We start from the raw sequence: 17845 nt of genomic DNA, 5'->3' as shown, positions 1-17845 counted from the left end.
TGCATGGTTTCTGAGGAGAAGTCAATGGAATCCTTATCCTTGTTCCTCTATTGATAAAGTGTGTTTTTCCCCCTCTCAGCTTCTTTCAAGGTTTAAATTTATCTTTTATCTTTATCTGTTTATCTTTAGTTTTCTGCAATTTGAATACAACAGTACGATAAGCCTGCGTGTAGATTTTGGGGGTACTGATCCTGCTCAGTGTTCTGAGCTTCCTTGATCTGTGGTTTGGTGCCTGTCATTAATTTCCCAAAGTTCTCAGTTGTAATTACTTTATATATTTCTTCAGTCCCTCTCTCTCTTTCTTCTCCTTCTGGTATTCTCATTATGCATATGTTACATCTTTTGTCACTGTCCCACAGTTCTTGGATATTCTGTTTTATTCTTTTCCTGTTTATGAAGTTTTCACTGATGGTACCTCCAAGCATACTGATCCCTTCCTAAGCTTTGTCCACTGCACTGATGAGCCAGCCCATCAAAGGCATCCTTCATTTCTCATAATGTTTTTTATTTTGGGCATTCCCTTTTGAACCTTTCTTAGAGTGTCCATCTCTGCTTTCCTTGCCCATCTATTCTTGCATAGAGTCCACTTTTTCCAGTAGAGTCCTTAGCATATTAATTATAGCCATTTTACATTGCCAGTCTGGTAATTCCAACAACTCTGCCATATCTGGTCTGGTTCTGATGTTTGCTTTGTCTCTTTAGACTGTGTTCTCTGTCTTCAGCATGCCTGGTGATTTTTTGTTGAAAGGCAGACATGATGTATCAGGTAAAGTAATCGCGGTAAACAGGCCTTTAGTGTGACGTTTACGCTTATATGCTTACCCGGCTAGGAGTTAGGCTGTGTTTATCGTCTGCTGTAGCTGCAGGTGTCAGGGGCTAACATTTCCTCTAGTGTCTTTGCTTTTGTCTGCCTCCCCTGTAGTCTGCAGGCTTCCCTAGAGGCTCCTTCGTAGGTGGAGCCTGAGCCCTGCAGGTCTTCCAGCTGTAACTGCTACCGCACAGGATCTCTACGGGTGCGGTACAGCGGGGGGAGAGGAAGCATTCTGTAGTCCCATGATTAGGTCTCAGTCTTTTAGTGAGCCTGAATCAGGTATTTCCCTCCCTCCTGTCACTTAGGCTCTGGGAAAACAGTTTCCCTCAAGGACAGGCCTTTGTAGGGAGAACAGAATGCTCTGGGCATATTTCAGAATGGTTTCTTCACCCTCCCCCTGCTGGAAACACGAAGAGACTTTTCTCTGAACTTCACTGTGAGAACCTAGTGGGGCTTCTGGAAGTGAAACTCACAAAAGCATGCCCCAAACCCCCCAAAGCTGGAACCCTGGAGCTTTTAACTCTCAAGCATGTCCACACTGCCTCCAGCAGTGAGTCAATCACCTGCTACGAGTTCCTACCAGGCTCCAGCAGTTGCTTCTGCCCCTTAAGTTGTTACTGTCTGTGCACATCTGTATCTCTAGTTTTCAGGGTGGCAATTTGCTCTGTGCCCTCAATTCTCTGATGGAGCTAAGAAGAATTGTTGATTTTCAGTTTGTTCAGCTTTTTCCTTCTTGTGAGGACGGGAATGATGCTTTCCAAGTTCCTTACATGACAAACCAGAAAGCTTAAGTCCACACTCCCACTGTGAGGTCACTCCTTCCTCTTGTGCTTGTCCTGTGTGTGGACCTCCCACTGAAGGAGTACTCCCATCTCCCTTCAGCAGCACCTCATCACTTCTGACAAGCCCTCCACAGTCACTGGTGTCCTGTGCTTCCCCAATCCTCACCTCCAAGAGCACTTGGGCTCTCTTTAGACATCATTGCTTCCGGCAGAGCAGTCCCAGGGCCGAGCACTCGCCCTCCAGGCTGGACACGGAGCTACTCCCACTACAGCTCCATCTTCACCATTGTGATGACCCGGCATGTCCCTTACAAACCCAAACGCACTCTGCTAACCCTGAACCCTGGCTTCTCAGAACTTTCTAGTGTCCTGAATAGATGACTTGGAAGGATAATTAACTTTACTCCTTCCAGAGCTAAATATTTTGCAGGGTAGATTCAACATCTGAAACTTAAATGTCTTGGTTGGTAAAATGCAGACTTCTTTTAAAGCAATATAAAATTAGATTAAGTTATTCCAATGAGTACTTACAACTCCTTCCAAAGCAATGATACTCTTTCTCTACAGTCTAACCCAGACAATGCAGAGGCCTCTCTCGTAACCCCTATGACAAAGCTCCTCTTGTCTTAATCATTTGTATAACTCACTAACACGTGGCAGTCCCTGAATTCTCCAGATCTCAGTCCTCATCCTGAGGACAGTGCCATCACTTTCTCCTTTTCCATTTCCACCACATTCTTATTCCAGACAATAATTTCCCACTGGAAATGTGAAATTAGAATAAATAGCCAATGTCTTTGCTTCTCAAACCAAATGGCTCTACTTTGAAAATAATAAGAGGAGGAAATTTGTGCTGAGGAAAAATGAATGAAGCTCTGCTGTGACACTGCCATTTTAAGTGACGCAATCGTTACCTCACGAAAATCCATACAACGTGTCAGCCCCAGAAAAACAAACAAACCAAAATAAACCCCACAAAATGCTTTTCAAAACTGAAGAACATTCCTGCTATGGGTGTAAATATCAGATCAACTAAAGTTTCTTTTATTAGGAAAAAGGTACTAAAAAGTAGTTACGGATCAAACGTTGGGTATCCTCTTACCAGACAAAGGAGGAAAATAAGTTACCACATCAACAGGACATACAAACTTGCTCATTGCTGCAGACCACACACCACACCACATGGGAACCCACTGAGGGCAGGCACGGGCTGGAGCCTTCAATCAGAGGAAAGACCAAAATGAAGTGTAAGTGAAATGTGACAGGCCCTGCAAGTGCAAGGCAAGGATGCATCCCTCAGGGGGCCCTAAATCATGTCCCTCTTTGGGTGACAATGCAACACCGAGGAAAGGAGAGGGGCACACCAGAATAAGTGCATCTGGTTAAATTCACGCTGTGTCTGATTTAAGGGGGAAAGAGAGATGACTACCTCTGAGAAGAACAGCTGTACCCACACAGGGGATCAAAGGACGCTTCTTCACACCAGGAGCGCCGAGTCAGGCGGGCATTGTAGGGGCAGAAAGAGTGCAGAGATGCGGGACAGGAAGCAGGCGGGGCATTAACAAGTACGTGGAAGACCCGGTGCTACTGCTAAGAACGGCCCAGAAGACGACGTGAAAAACAGACTTCAAACTATCGAGGTGGAGAAACGCCTCATGCTCTCCCAGCACAAGCACCACTTGAGGGAACTAACGACTCTGGGCAAAAGACAAGTCTAAAGCATCAATCCTGTATTGTGTGACCCCATTCAGTGTGTGTGTCTTCTGCAGAGTCTACCGCCAGAAGCAAGGGAAATGGCCCAGAATAGCTTTGGGGTCAAAGCTCAGAGCCAAAGCAGATAATTTTCTTACCGACCCTGTTTTCACCAAGCTTTGGTTTCTCAGCAGTACTGAAATTATGTAAGCAATGGTTTCATTCAGTTGCTTATTGCCATGTGCAAAAAAGAGGAAAGAGTAATAATAGTAATAGCTATTATTGGGGAGCACTTACTGTGGGCCAGCCACTGTGGTAAGCCTCTGTAGAAGTTTTCTACTGATGCTCTAACAAATTCAGAGACTTAAAAAATATCCACTTATAATCTCACAGGTCTGCAGGCCAGAGGGCCGGGCACGTCGTGGCTCAGTTGGTTCTCTGCTCTCTCTCACAGGCTGAAATCAAGGTCTCAGCAGGGCTGCCTTCCTGCCCTCAGAGGATGGTTCCGGTTGTTGGTAGAATTCAGTTCCACGACGCGGTAGCACTAAGGTCCCTGTCTCTTTGTTGGCTGCTGGCTGGGAGCTTTTAGCGGCCGCAGGCATGCTCTGGCTCACAGCCCCCTTCAAAGGCAGCAGTCGGGGAGCAAGTCCTTCTCACGCTTCGAATCTGACTTCCCTGCTGCCTGTCTCCTCGAAGCATCTTTTCTACCAAATCTGACTGGCTCTTCTACTTTCTGCTGCTGCTTTTAAGGGCTCAAGCGGTGAGGTGGGCCCCCCACATAATACAAGGTAACCTCCCTGTCTTACAGCCAGCTGATTCATAACCTTGATTCCAGCCGCAGAGCCCTTTCACAGCAGGACCTGGATTCGCACACCTTGTGGCTCTGCCTACGAGAGCCCCACCACACGCATCACCTCAATAACCTCACAGCAACCCGTGATGAAGCACGAGCGGAAAGGTAACCAATTTATCTACTCTCCAGAGCATGTGTTTCACCTTACGAAAACTACGGCCTAACCCCAAAATAAATCCCAGACAGATTAAATAATTAAATGCTTAAAAGTGAAGCAAAAAATAAAAACACCATGGCTGAATATTCATCTACTCCTGTGATGGTTATAGCATAAAAGAAACAATAGCAACGGCAAAGTGAACAGATAAAGGATATTGTAAAATTTCAACGAAATTAAAAAGCAAAAGCCAGATTGAGGGGGGAATGCTAAATACATGCCAGATGACTACCATCCCTATTATGAAGAACTCATACTAAAAGCAAATTTTTAAAAAAAGTAAAAGAAACTATTTAGATTTCTTTTGTGAACTAACATGTTAGAAAGTCTAACCTTTTTAGTAACCAAAGAAATGTACATTGCACCATGGGTTTTCTATCAAATTAGCAAAATATTTTTGTTCGTTAAGATAACGCTCAATGTTACTAATGTATTAGTGAAATAGACACCACCAAACAATGAAGGAGACATATTACTATTTGGCACAATTCATATCTGGACTCTCTACTGAGGAAATAAAATTCAGAAAAAGATATTTGCAATAAAACACTGGGGCCAGCCTGGTGGCACAGCGGTTAAGTGCTCACATTCTGCTGTGGTGGCCCAGGGTTCACTGGTTCAGATCCCAGGTGTGGACATGGCACCGCTGGGCAAGCCATGCTGTGGCAGGCGTCCCACATATACAGTAGAGGAAGATGGGCACGGATGTTAGCTCAGGGCCAGTCTTCCTCAGAAAAAAGAGGAGGGTTGGCAGCAGATGTTAGCTCAGGGCCAATCTTCCTCAAAAAAAACAAAAACAAAAACAAAAAAACCACTGGAGATCTTTAAATAAGGATAACATTTAAAAAGCCATAGTATATCTACATTATAATATGCTAAGCAACTATCCTGGCTTCCAGACACTTTTCACTGACATGGGAAAATGTTCATGATTTGATAATAAGGGAAAAGCAGATACTAATACTCCCGCAGGCAGAGGGGTGGATGATCAAACAAGCTTTGAGTCAACTACTTGAGGCTAAATTCTGGCTCAGCCACTTAACAGCCCAACATAACTGTAGGCAGGCCACAACCTGATTCTAGTGTGCCATACTTACACATGGGGATGATACCACTTACCTCTCAGGTACGATCGGATTTAAATGAGAACGAACGTGAGGCCTGTGGGATGCTAACCTGCCCACTAATCCAGCACCTGGGGGCAGCTGTCAGCACACCCTGGACAATCTGGGGAAAGTCTACCTAAGTTTCCTCTGGCTGCTGTAACTACAGTACCACAAACTAAGTAGACTAGACAACAGAAATTTATCCTCCCACAGTTCTAGAAACCAAAAGTCAGAAAACAAGGTGTTGGCCAGGCCACACTGTCCCCAAAGGCTCTAGAGGAGAATACTTCTTTGCCTCTATTAGGCATTCCTGGGCGTGGGGCTGCATCACTCCAGTCTCTGACTCGGTCTTCACACGGCCTTCTCCTCTCTCCCCACGCGTCTCGTTTTCTCCAGTCTCTCTTAGAAAGACACTTGCCATTGGAATTACGACCCACCCAGCTCATCCAGAGGGATCTCATCTGGAGATCCTTAACTTAATTACATCTGCAAAGACACTCTTTCCACAGAAGGTCACATTCGCAGGTCCCAGGGGTTAAGATGTGGACAGATCTTTTTGGGGGAGCACCCAAACCCTAATTGCTTTCAAGTGGCAAAGTTACTGGCGGGCTTTAACCTCCCATCTGCGGAAGTTCATTACTCAATCAGCATTCTGCATCAGCTAACGTCCTACAGGAGGCGGGAAGTCACCTCACACAGCGGGGCGGGCGGCAGAGCTGTTAGGAAGAGGGATGGTGTGTCCCACACAGGCCCTGCTTCAACAGGACCCAAAGTTCAAGACCAGGTGCCACGTAATAGGAAGCCAAACACTCACCACTTCATAGCCATTCTCCATCACAGAAACTAGGACAGTGGCTTTTGCAAGCAAGGCAAGACCATTTCAGAAACAAGACATCACAAATTCCGTGTGGCCAAGCGAGGGGGCTGGCCCTGGGGGCCGGCTGCTCAGAGAGCCGGGCCAGCAGCTCTAACGGTAACAAGGCGCGGTCTCACTCACCTTCAATGTATAGGGGCTCCACCACGTCATGGTTGATGAGCTCGAAGTTCTCATGGCCGATCCAGTGCTCCACATTTCTCTTCCTGCCCGTGAAGAAGTTGTCCACCACGGTCACCTCATGGCCATCCATCATGAGCTTGTCGGTGAGATGGGAACCTACGAACCCCGCTCCTCCAGTTATCTGCATCAGGACAGTGCGTAAAACAGCCCCAGAGGAAACACAAGAGAACAGTGATGACCGACTTCAGGGAGCTGTGTGTTTGGTGCAGCCACAACTTAGAACTTAGGAATAGGGCAGGGCAGGAAGACAGTAAAGGTTTTAAAGCTTAAAGCAGCATCTTTACTCTTACTCCTAAGCAAGAAGTCACACTATTTGTTCACTTGTAAGCAGCCTAAAAATTTAAACTACCACCCAGTAAATAATACAGGGAAATAGCAGTTACAAGTTTCAAATGTCTTCTTTGATAGAGAATTTCATATTATTAAAAGGTTCTTGTTTTAGAATGCATGGGATATTGAACATCACTTATACAGTTCTAATACCACTCCTGCAAAGTTTTAGAATTACCTTTTTAAAAAAAGTGATTAGCAACATGCAGAGATTTTGTGAACTACCAAAAGAATTACATGATATTGAAATTGGTCTCAAAAACCTCATGAAAAATTTGTATCTTTCAAATCGTTTATAAGAACAAATTAATAAGCAATAGATACTGTCTGCAGATCAACGCCCCAAGTGATGAAGCCCCACTGCCAGTTTACCCCTGAGCAGGAGTGCGCAGACCATGCAGTGTGGCCGACCCAGCCAAACTGCAGAAGGATAGGGCCACGAGGAGCCTCTGAGGGCCAGCAGCTCAGCAATAGCGAGCTTCCAAGACTTGAATCACAACAAAGGTGAAACGACAATTATGACTGAAAAAATTTTTTTAACTAATAAGAAGACTTTATTCAAATTAAATGGTGTACATGGAGGGGGCTAGTTAAAGTGTATTTCATTTTGGGGAGGTAGGAGTGAAAACAACAAACTCAGAAAACAGACATGTGATGTGAAACTATATTCTCGGTCCTACTCTGTTCTGTTCTCCACTCTGCCTTCTCCTCCACCAAATTCTCACTCCCCTTGCCCTCCTGTTCCAAACTGAAAGAAGCAACAGGAGAAAAACACCAATTCTTTTTACCTACAATGAAAAGCACATAAACCCCTAGGTGTATGGTTTTAAAACACTTTACCATGAAGTCCTCTGTTCAAATAAAACCCAAGACATAATTCCAGGGTTTATCAGAGTGAGAGCCAGGCAGCCCCAGGTGAAGAGGGCAGACGTGGGGCAGCAGGAGGGTCAAGGCCAGCCCCATCAACCACCAACTGCGTACGCACACACGCTCTGACGAAACACACACTGGTTTAAAATGTGAATGGCTCAAAGACTCATACTCAGCAACCTTCAGTCACGTTCCCTCTTCATTGAGAGCACCATCTTCTAAATCCCTTCGCTTTAGAGATAAGAAACTGACACCGAGAGGAACTGAGTTTTTGACCAAGATCCCCAGATCACAAGTAGCGGCAGAACAAGCCCGCAGTCTTCCTAATCGCATATTCTCTGCACTACCTGTCGATTTGTCTGGCTTGTGTTTTATCTTTAGCACTCCTACATTCTACCTGCAGACCTGAACAATGATTTGAAAAAAGAATTTTCTGGGAAAATAACTGAACTTCAAATCTGGCTCACCACTAGTGCTTAACTCGTGGGGTGAGACTTCATTTGATTTTATCTTCTTTTTATTGCATTTTCCCAAGTTTTCCATAGTTTTTAAATCAGAAAAAATTACGTTTTTAAAAGAAATTTAACCCCTTTTAATGTAACTCTATATCTATATGCAAATGTTTCTTAAAATAAGATGTTCTGTGGCATGCTACCTTTATGTCTGCACCTAAAATAACTGAGTGACAGCTCAGAGCTCGCAGAAATGCAGTGTGAATGACACATGATTGCCTCCAACATTTCACTAGTTTTAGTGACATAAAATTGTTGGAAGCACCTGAGCCTTGTTTAAAATGGATTTGAATTGTTTTTCTTGAATAATTCCTTTCTATATAAATACTTATGGATTTATGTAACATAGCTAGGTGGTTATAAAATGTTGCTCCTGACCAATTTCAGTCCATTAAGCAACTATTTCAAAGAAAAACAAAACTGGCAGAAGCTTACCACTTATGAAGCTTCCTCAGAAAAACTAATCACCAAACCCAAGCAGACCCCTAGAACAACAAGGAGCTAACACCCAAAGGATAGTGGGAAGAAAAGACGTAAGACCCCTCACGCTGAAATGGACTAGACCTTACACAGCTCTGCAGTTTATGAGCTCATCTCAGCGTATTCGTACTTCTTGCTCTTGTAGGAGCTACCAGGCAGCCAAAGTGGTCTAGTTCAAGGTCAGCCTTCAAGCTCATGCTGCTCAGCAAATCAGCAAAAAGAAGGTCTTTTCAAACAAACCTCTTCTTTGTGCTAAGGCTTTGACAATTACTGAAAATGCTTTAAATTTTAGCAACAATATGCCAGACTTGAGCACCAAGTGATTTGGAAACGTGGCTTAATCTATGAGACGGCAGATGGGTGAAAAACAGTAAGTCCATTTGTTGTGGTTATGTGTAAAATGATAGAAATTCTGTAACACTCAGCATCGACAGGAAGATCATCCCATATGGAAACAGTCATAACGCTTACAGACTGTGTGGGACTCATATATTCATGTAGAACATCAGATTTTCTGATCACTCTGACATGTGGCAGCAGAAAGATTAGAAAAATTAGCTTTTCTCTGCTGCTGAGGACACTGATATATTTCTCAATTCATGCTTAAATGCTTACACATTTTTTTTTTTGAGGAAGATTAGCCCTGAGCTAACTACTGCCAATCCTCCTCTTTTTGCTGAGGAAGACTGGCCCTGAGCTAACATCCGTGCCCATCTTCCTCTACTTTATACGTGGGACGCCTACTACAGCATGGCTTGCCAAGCGGTACCATGTCCGCACCCGGGATCCGAACTGGCGAACCCCGGGCCACAGAGAAGCGGAACGTGCGAACTTAACCGCTATGCCACCAGGCCAGCCCCTGCTTACACATTTTTGATGTAATAGAAGTAACCCAAAAAGACGGGTGTACAAGTATAACAGACTTTAGAGTCTGCTCAGGGTGAGAGTTATGTAAAGTATGAAGAAAGGCAAGAGATCTTCATAGCTTCTAGAAGAAAAGGGGATTATGTGGGGGTAAGTTTAATACTGATCCAAGAATATTTGGATGCATGGTCCTACAACCTGGATGATAAGTAAAATTAAAAACCACCTTGTGTACTAACCATTTATATATCAAGGTCACAGATAAAAAATTTCTTATAGAATGGCAGTGTGAAGTGCTCCACAGACCTGTTCCCCAGCAAAACCACCATAACTGCTAAGAATTAATTTTAAAAAACCCAACCATGTAAAGTCTCTGGAAATTGTCCTAAGCATATACAGCAAATGAAGAAACATTTATTCAAGAAAATCCACTAAAATTCAGTAAGAACAGTGAGAGTCTGTGACATCTGAGCCACGGCCCACTCCCTCCTTCCGCCCTCCACTCTCACAGCTCAGAGTGGGTGAGACTGGTAAGCGTGGACTCCCAGTCAAAAGATATGGTATCGCCCCAGGAGGGCAGGCCCTGCGTTTCTCATTCCCTCCAGCTGCGAGTTTGAGAGGCTAAATCGCTGACACGTGAGCTCTTTCCTCCACCCAGTTCCCACTCAGAGGGCAGAAGCTCTACCCCAGCCTGGCAGGCTGTGGATAACGGGACCCTGGTCACCATTACCCTAGCTCGCTCAGAGGGTGGAGGCTCGCAGCTGAGAGAGACCAGGCAAGCAGATCAGGGGCTCCTGTTCCTGCCCAGCTCGCTGCGTGTAAGCAGGAATGTCATTCCCTGCTCCAGCTCCAGGGCCATGGTGCAAAGATTTTCCCTGGGAACAGAGACAGTCAAAAACACAGAGCTCCAAAGCTCTCCCCGAAGGAAGTGATTTTATTTGAAAAAGCAAGTGGGCAAGTTCAAGAATAAGGGTTACCTCGAAAACAATGGAGATTTAGGTGGTAGGAAATAAAAAGGAGGCTGGGGTCTAAACAAACTGCAAAGACTGGCCTCAAAATCGACCTCTGCAAAAGGGCCAGAATTTAACTGGATCAGACTGAGAAGCAACTTAGAGCACAAAGCACTGACGAAGGAATAGTTCACTCAACTGGCAATTACTGGGGCCTACCAGTTGGTGTGATACCAGATAAGGCAGACAGCGTAACAGAGAAATCAGGGAAAGAGACGGTCAACAAGAGGCCCTCCCAGAAGCCGTCATCCCAGGTGACTGTGCCCATGCCCAAGGCAGCAGCCTCTGAGAAGCAACCACTCGAGCTCCACACTCCAGGGGAAACATGTCACTAAACAAATAATAAGCAAACAAAAATAAACAAGTCTTGGGGGAAGGGAGAACAGTAACCAGAGTAGCTACAATATACTACCTAAAATGTCCAATTTTCTACAAAAAATTTTGAGATATGCAAAGAAGCAGGAATGTGTCCGTATACAGAATAACCAAGCAACAAACTCTGCCTGTGTGAGGGCCCAGATGTCAGATCTAACAGTCTTCAAAGCAGCCATCACAAATATGTTCAAAGAACTGGAGGAAACCATGCTTAAAGAAGTAAACAGAGAATAGAAAGAGAAAAATTATAAAATTCTGGGGTTGACAAGTATAGTAACCAAAAAGAAAACTTCACTAGAGATTCACAACTCATTGGATCTGACAGAAGAAAGAGTCAGAAAACTTGAGGACAGATTGAGAGGGCTTGGACAATCTGAAGACCAGAGAGAAAAATACAGGAACAGAGCCTCAGACAAATAGGAGACACTAATAAACACACCAGCGTACATGTAACGGGAGAACCAGAAAAGAGAAAAAATAGTCAAAGAAATAATGAAAAACTCCCCAAAACCGATGAAACACATTAATCTGCACATTCAAGAAGCTCAACAAACTCCAAGCAGGACAAACGTCAACAAGAATAGCTGCACACAGATGCATCATGCTAAACACGCTGAACATCAGAGACGAAGGGAAAGCTCTGAAAGCAGCTGCACTGGGTCGAAAACTGTCCTGCAAAACTTCCGTCCTCCTTGGAACCTCAGAACATGAGCTTATTTGGAAACAGGGCCATTGCAGATGTAATTAGTTAAGATCAGGCCATACTGCGGTAGGCTGGACCCTGAGTCCAGTGGGACAGACACACGTGGAGAACACCACGTGATGATGGAGGGAAAGACTGGAGTGACGTGGCTACAAGGCAAGCAACTCGAGGATTACTGGCAACACCAGAAACACAGGGAACAGATTTGCCCTTGGAGCCTTCAGAGACAGCACGGCCCTGTGGACACCTTGATTTCAGACTCCTAGCTCCCCAAACTGGGAGACATTCAATTTCTATTGTCTTAAGCCACTGAGTTGGTGATAATTGTTACTGCAGCTCTAGGAAACTAAACAGGAAAAGAATAAAATGACTTCTCAGGTCCAAGAGAACCCCAATGTGATTAACAGCTAACTTCTTGTCACAAATAATGAAGAAAGCAGTGGGAGAACACATTCAAAGTGCAGAAAGAAACCGTCAGCAAAGAATCTTATATACAAGCAAAAATAACTTTTCAAAATAAAAAGCAAAAATAGACAAAAAATGAGAGAATTCATTGCTGGCAGACCAGCCATACAAGAAATACTAAAGGAAAAACCTCACACTGACAGCAAATGATCCTGGACAGTAACTTAATCCAGAGATGAAAAAAGGGGGGGAATAAATAAAGTAATTAGGTAATTATAAAAGCCAATATAATCACATTTTCTCCTTTCTACTATTAAGTGATTTAAAGACCAAATTGTACAGCACAATGTGAACATACTTAAAGCCACAGAACTATGCACTTAAAAATGGTCAAAATAAATTTTTTATGCATATTTTACCATACAGCAAAAAAGTCAACTGTATAAAATAATACATATATAATTGTATTATTGGTCCTGTAAAATACACAAATATAATATATTTGACAATAATAGTACAAAGAAGGTAGGCAGGGGCAAAGTTCTTTTGCAGTAAGAAAATTACACCAAAAGTTAACTGAAACCCACAGGAACAAATGGAGGAAACCAGACATTGCAATAAAAAGATTAATGTACAAATTCTATAAATAGATCCTTGTTCTCCTTTATTTGCTTAGCTTATTTAAAAGACATAAAATTAGGGGCTGGCCCCGTGGCTGAGTGGTTAAGTTTGCGCGCTCCGCTACAGGCGGCCCAGTGTTTTGTTGGTTCGAATCCTGGGCGCGGACATGGCACTGCTCGTCAAACCACGCTGAGGCAGCGTCCCACATGCCACAACTAGAAGGACCCACAACGAAGAATATACAGCTATGTGCTAGGGGGCTTTGGGGAGAAAAAGGAAAAAATAACATCTTTAAAAGACATAAAATTATAGAAAGTAATAATTGTAACAATGGATTGTTGAGTTTGTAATATATATGAAGTGATACATAAAATGGACAGAAATAATATCACAAGAAGAGGGAAAGGTAACAGAACCATACAGGAGTGCCACTGCCACATCTCACCAGAACACAGTATAAATCTGAAGTAGGACATCACAAGTCAAGATGTCATGGTAAGCACTAGAGCAATCAGAAACAAAATAAACTTTTCAAATACAGAAAAAATTGTTAAAGAAATTCTAATGCTAGACAAGGAAAGATGTACTTACTGCAAAAGAAAAGGGTAATGGAGGAATAAGGGAATGAAGAAGATACGAGGCATACAGACAACACAAAGTAAAATGACACATATAAAGCCAACTGTGTTGGGTAACAACATCAAATGTGAATGGATTAAACAATTTCTCAAAAGGCAGACTGTGAAACTGGAAAAAAAGCAAAACAAAATCCAACTGTACAATGTCTAAAAGGGACACGCTGTAGACTCAGAGATACTACGTGTTCAATGTAAAAAGATATAAAATACAGCACAGAACCAACAGTAAGAAAGCTGGAGTGGCTATAATGATATCAGACAAAATAAACTTTAACACAAAAAATGTTAATAGATAAAGAGGGGCATTTTATAACGATAAAAGGGTCAATCCATCAAGCGGATAACAATTATAAATATTTATGCACCTAACAACAGAGATCCATAATACACAAAGCAAAAGTTAAAAGAATTGAAGGGAGAAAAAGAGAATTCAGCAACACTAATTGGACATACCAATACTCCACTCTCAATAATGGATAGAACTCTGCAGAAGGTTAACAAGGAAACAGAAGACTTGAAAAATTCTGTAAACCAGCTACAACTAACACAGAACACGCCACTCAGCAACAGCATGCTACGCATTCCTTTCGAGAGCACGTGAAACCTTCTCCAGGACAGACTATAACCTAGGCCCTAAAACGAGCCTCAACAGACTCAGGATCTGAAGCATACAAAGTATGTTCTCTGACTACAATGGGATGAAATTAGGCATTAATAACAAAGAAATCTGAGAAATTCACAAGTATGTAGAAATTAAACAACACACTCCCAAATAACTAATGAATAAAATAATAAATTACAAGAGAAATTAGAAAACACTTTGACAAGAATGACAATGAAGAAATAGCATACCAAAATTTAGGGTGTGCAGCCAAAGCAGTGCCATTCCTAGGAGGATACAAACTACCAAAATCAACTAAGAAAACAAAGATTGAGTGAGTAATTAAAAAAAATTTTAATGAAGAAAAGCCTAAGCCCAGATGGCTTCTGTGGTGAATTTCACCAAACATTTAAAGAATTAATACCAAATCTTCACAAATTCTTCCCCAAAAATAGAATAGGAGGGAACACTTCCCCACTTATCCTATGAGGCCAGTATTACCCTGATACCAAAACCAGAAAAAGACATCATAAGAAAGGAAAGTTACAGACCAATATCTCTCATGAATATAGACATGAAAATCCTCAACAAAATACTAGAAAATCAAATCCAGCAATAAATAAAAAAGAATTCTGCACAGTAACCAACTGGGATTTATCCCAGGTAAGCAAGGTTGGTTGCAAACTGAGCACACCAGGGTTAGAAGAGAACTTTCTCAACCTGACAAAAGGCAGCAATGAAAACCCACAGCAACCAGTACACGTAACAGTGAAAGACTGAAAAGTTTCTCCTAAGGCCAGGGACAGGACCAGGATGTCCGCTCTTCCCACTTCCATTCAACACTGTAGTAGAGTTCCAGCCAGGACAATTATGCAAGGGAGTGAAATACAAGGTATCCATATTGAAAAGGCAGAAGTTAAATCACCTATAATTGCAGATAACATGATCATAGTATATAAAAAATCCTAGGAATCCACGTAAAACGATCAGAACTAACCAATGAGTTCAGCAAGTTTGCAGGACATAAGAAAATACAAAAATCACTTGTATTTCTACTTACTTGCAATACACAATATTAAAATGAAACTAACAAAACATTTCCATTTATGCGAGCATCAAAAAGGATAAAACACTTTAGAATAAACTTAACAAAAGAAGTGCAAAACTTATATTCTGAAAAGTACAAAAAGAAACTAATAAAGACCTAAATAAATGGAAAGACACCCAGTGTTCAAGGATTGGAAAATAACATTGTTGAGATGGCAATACTGTCCAAACCAATCTACAGATTCAATGCCATCTCTACCAAAAGCTCAGCTGGCTTCTTTGGAGAAACTGACAAGCTGATCCTAAAATTCACAAGGAACTGTAAGGGATCCAGAATAGTCTAAGCTATCTGGAAAAAGAAGAACAAAGTTTGAGTACTCACACTTCCCAATTCCAAAACTTCCTACAAAGCTACAGTAATCAAGACAGTGTGGTACTGGCACATGGATAAACATATAGAACAGAAATGCAAGTCTAGAAATAAATCATAAATACTTACATTTATGGTCAGTCGATTTTCAACAAGGGTCCCAAGACAACTGAACGGGGCATGATTAGTCTTTTCAACCAATGGTGCTGGACAACTGGATAGCCACATGTATAAAATGAAAGCCCCTTATCTAACACCACATACAAAAATTAACTCAAAATGAACCAGAGACCTAAATATAAGAACTAAAACTATAAAACTCTCAGGAAAAAACATGGTAAATCTTTGTGACCTTGGATTAATCAATGATTTCTTAAATAAGATAGCAAAGTATAAGGAATTAAAGAAAAAAAATAGACCAACGTTAAAAACTTTCATGTTTCAAACACCACCAAGAAAGTGAAAAGACAAACCACAGAATGGGAGAAAACATTTGCAAATCATATATCTGACAGGAAACTTGTATCTAGAATAGGCAAAGAGCTCATATAACACAATAATGAAAAGAAAGATAACCCAATTAAAAATGGGCTTAGCGTCTGAATATACATTTCTCCACAGAAGATAAAGAAATGGGAAATAAGCACATGAAAAGATGCTCAACATCATTAGCCATCACGGAAACTCGAATCAAAACCACACTGAGATACCATTTCACACCTACCAGGGGAGCTACAAACAAAAAGACAGATGACAACAAGTGTTGGTGAGGATGTGGAGAAACTAGAACCCTCACACACCACCAATGGGGACGGTTGCTATGACAAACAGTCTGGCGTTTCCTCAAAAGGTTAAACAGAGAGCTGCCATATGACCCACATGATAAACAGATAAATAAAATGTGGTCTATCCACACAACAGACTATCACTTGGCAATAAAAAGTAAGAAGTACAGACACATGCCACAAGGTGAATGAACCTTGCAAACACGCTAAGGGAAAGAAGCCAGTCACAAAAGGGCAAATATGGCATTATTCCACCTATATGAAACATCCAGAACTGTCAACTCTCTACAGACAGAAAGCAGGTTAGTGGCAGCCTAGGGCTTGGGATGTGGAAGGGCTTGGGGGAAAATGGAGAGTGACCTCTAATAGGTATGGGGTTTCTTTGTGGGGTGATGAAAATGTTCAAAAATTGGTGATGGTTGTGCAACTTTGTGAATGTACTAAACACTACTGAATTGTACACTTTAAAGGGTGAATTGTATGGTACGTAAATTATATCTCAATAAAGTTGTTACTTTTAAATGCAACAGTGCCAATCTCTTTGGACACGCTTTGCTGTGCAATGGTTGAATGGGATTCTTTCACTGGTGAACACGTGCTTATGTTTAACAAGGAGAACATTAGCCAAAGAAGCCCCCAGTGTCTTCATCAAAGTGGTCCGTGAACCAGAAGAGGTTTTAAAAATCACTGCTCTGGGAAAGTTGCACACTTCCTCAAAAAGTTATACACACTACCACACGGCCCAGTAATTCCTCTCCTAGGTATATACCCAAAGGAACCGAAAACCTGAGTCCACACAAAAACTTGTACACGTATGTTCACAGCAGCGTTAACAACAATAGCCTCAAAGAAGAAACAACCCCATTGTCCGTCAACTGAGAAACGGATAAACAAAATGTGGTACATCCATACAACGGAGTACTATTCATGAAAGAATGAAGTACTGATTCATGCTACGGCATGGATGAACCTTGGAAACATTACTCTATGTCTAAGAAATCAAAATACTATAGTCTACATATTGTGTCATCTCATTCATATGAAATGTTCAAAACAGGCAAATCCAGAGACGGAAAGTGGTTTTAGTGATTGCCAGGACCCGGCGGAGGGGGAATGGGCAATGACTGCTAAGGGGTGTGGAGCTTTTCCGGGGGTGATGAAAACATTCTGGAATTAGAATGTAGCGCTGTTGCATAACTTTGTAAACATACCATAAACCAGTGAAGTGTATATTCTATAAGGGTGATATTAATGGTAGATGAATTATACCCTATTTAAAAAGCAAGTTTCTTGATACTACAAATATTAATCAGATGTGCAAACTTACCAAAATTCTTTTACGGTCCTTTTCTGATAAAAATTTTACTGGCGGGTATTTCTGGGTGAGGCTGTATAACAGGAAGAGATTAGGAAAGAAAAAGTCAAATATCTCATGTGAGCATTTCCTTCACCCACCACCAAGACAAAGGCCAGACTTCGAACTGCTCTCGCTTGCTTCTTCTCTCCATTCCACAGGAGAGCTGCAGGAGCCAGGCCAGCACTGGCTGACGAGAATTCAAGAAACACCCTACCGCTCCTGGTTCAGAATCAAGCTAGGGACATCACTTAAGACTCCATCCCTGAGAAGGAAAAACTGAAAGATGTATAGGTGACCAGCAGGCAAAGCCAAACGCAAATAAGGGAGGGGGAGCATCCTCAAGATGCTACATTGGGGCCTGGAAGCAAGAAAGCAACTGCTTGAAGTCACTGGCCCAACGTAGAGACAGTGCCTTGCAA

General features: G+C 42.3%; 1 protein-coding gene across 6 annotated transcripts in view; it reads right to left on the bottom strand.

The window, feature by feature from the left end:
- Window positions 1-17845, bottom strand: part of UXS1 (UDP-glucuronate decarboxylase 1) — a 96704-nt gene that overhangs the window by 43497 nt on the left and 35362 nt on the right. For all 6 annotated transcript variants that reach the window (XM_023618483.2, XM_023618482.2, XM_023618485.2 and 3 more), the window contains 2 exons: window positions 17397-17457; window positions 6399-6579 (listed from right to left, as the gene is read on the bottom strand). In XM_023618483.2, the coding sequence (XP_023474251.1) occupies window positions 6399-6579; window positions 17397-17457 (242 nt within the window). The remainder of the gene's footprint in view (window positions 1-6398; window positions 6580-17396; window positions 17458-17845) is intronic.

This window comes from Equus caballus, chromosome 15 (genome assembly GCF_041296265.1).
Source record: "Equus caballus isolate H_3958 breed thoroughbred chromosome 15, TB-T2T, whole genome shotgun sequence".
NCBI lineage: Eukaryota > Metazoa > Chordata > Mammalia > Perissodactyla > Equidae > Equus > Equus caballus.
The sequence above is the reverse complement of the archived record's forward strand: the minus strand, read 5'-3'. Positions and strand labels throughout refer to the sequence as shown.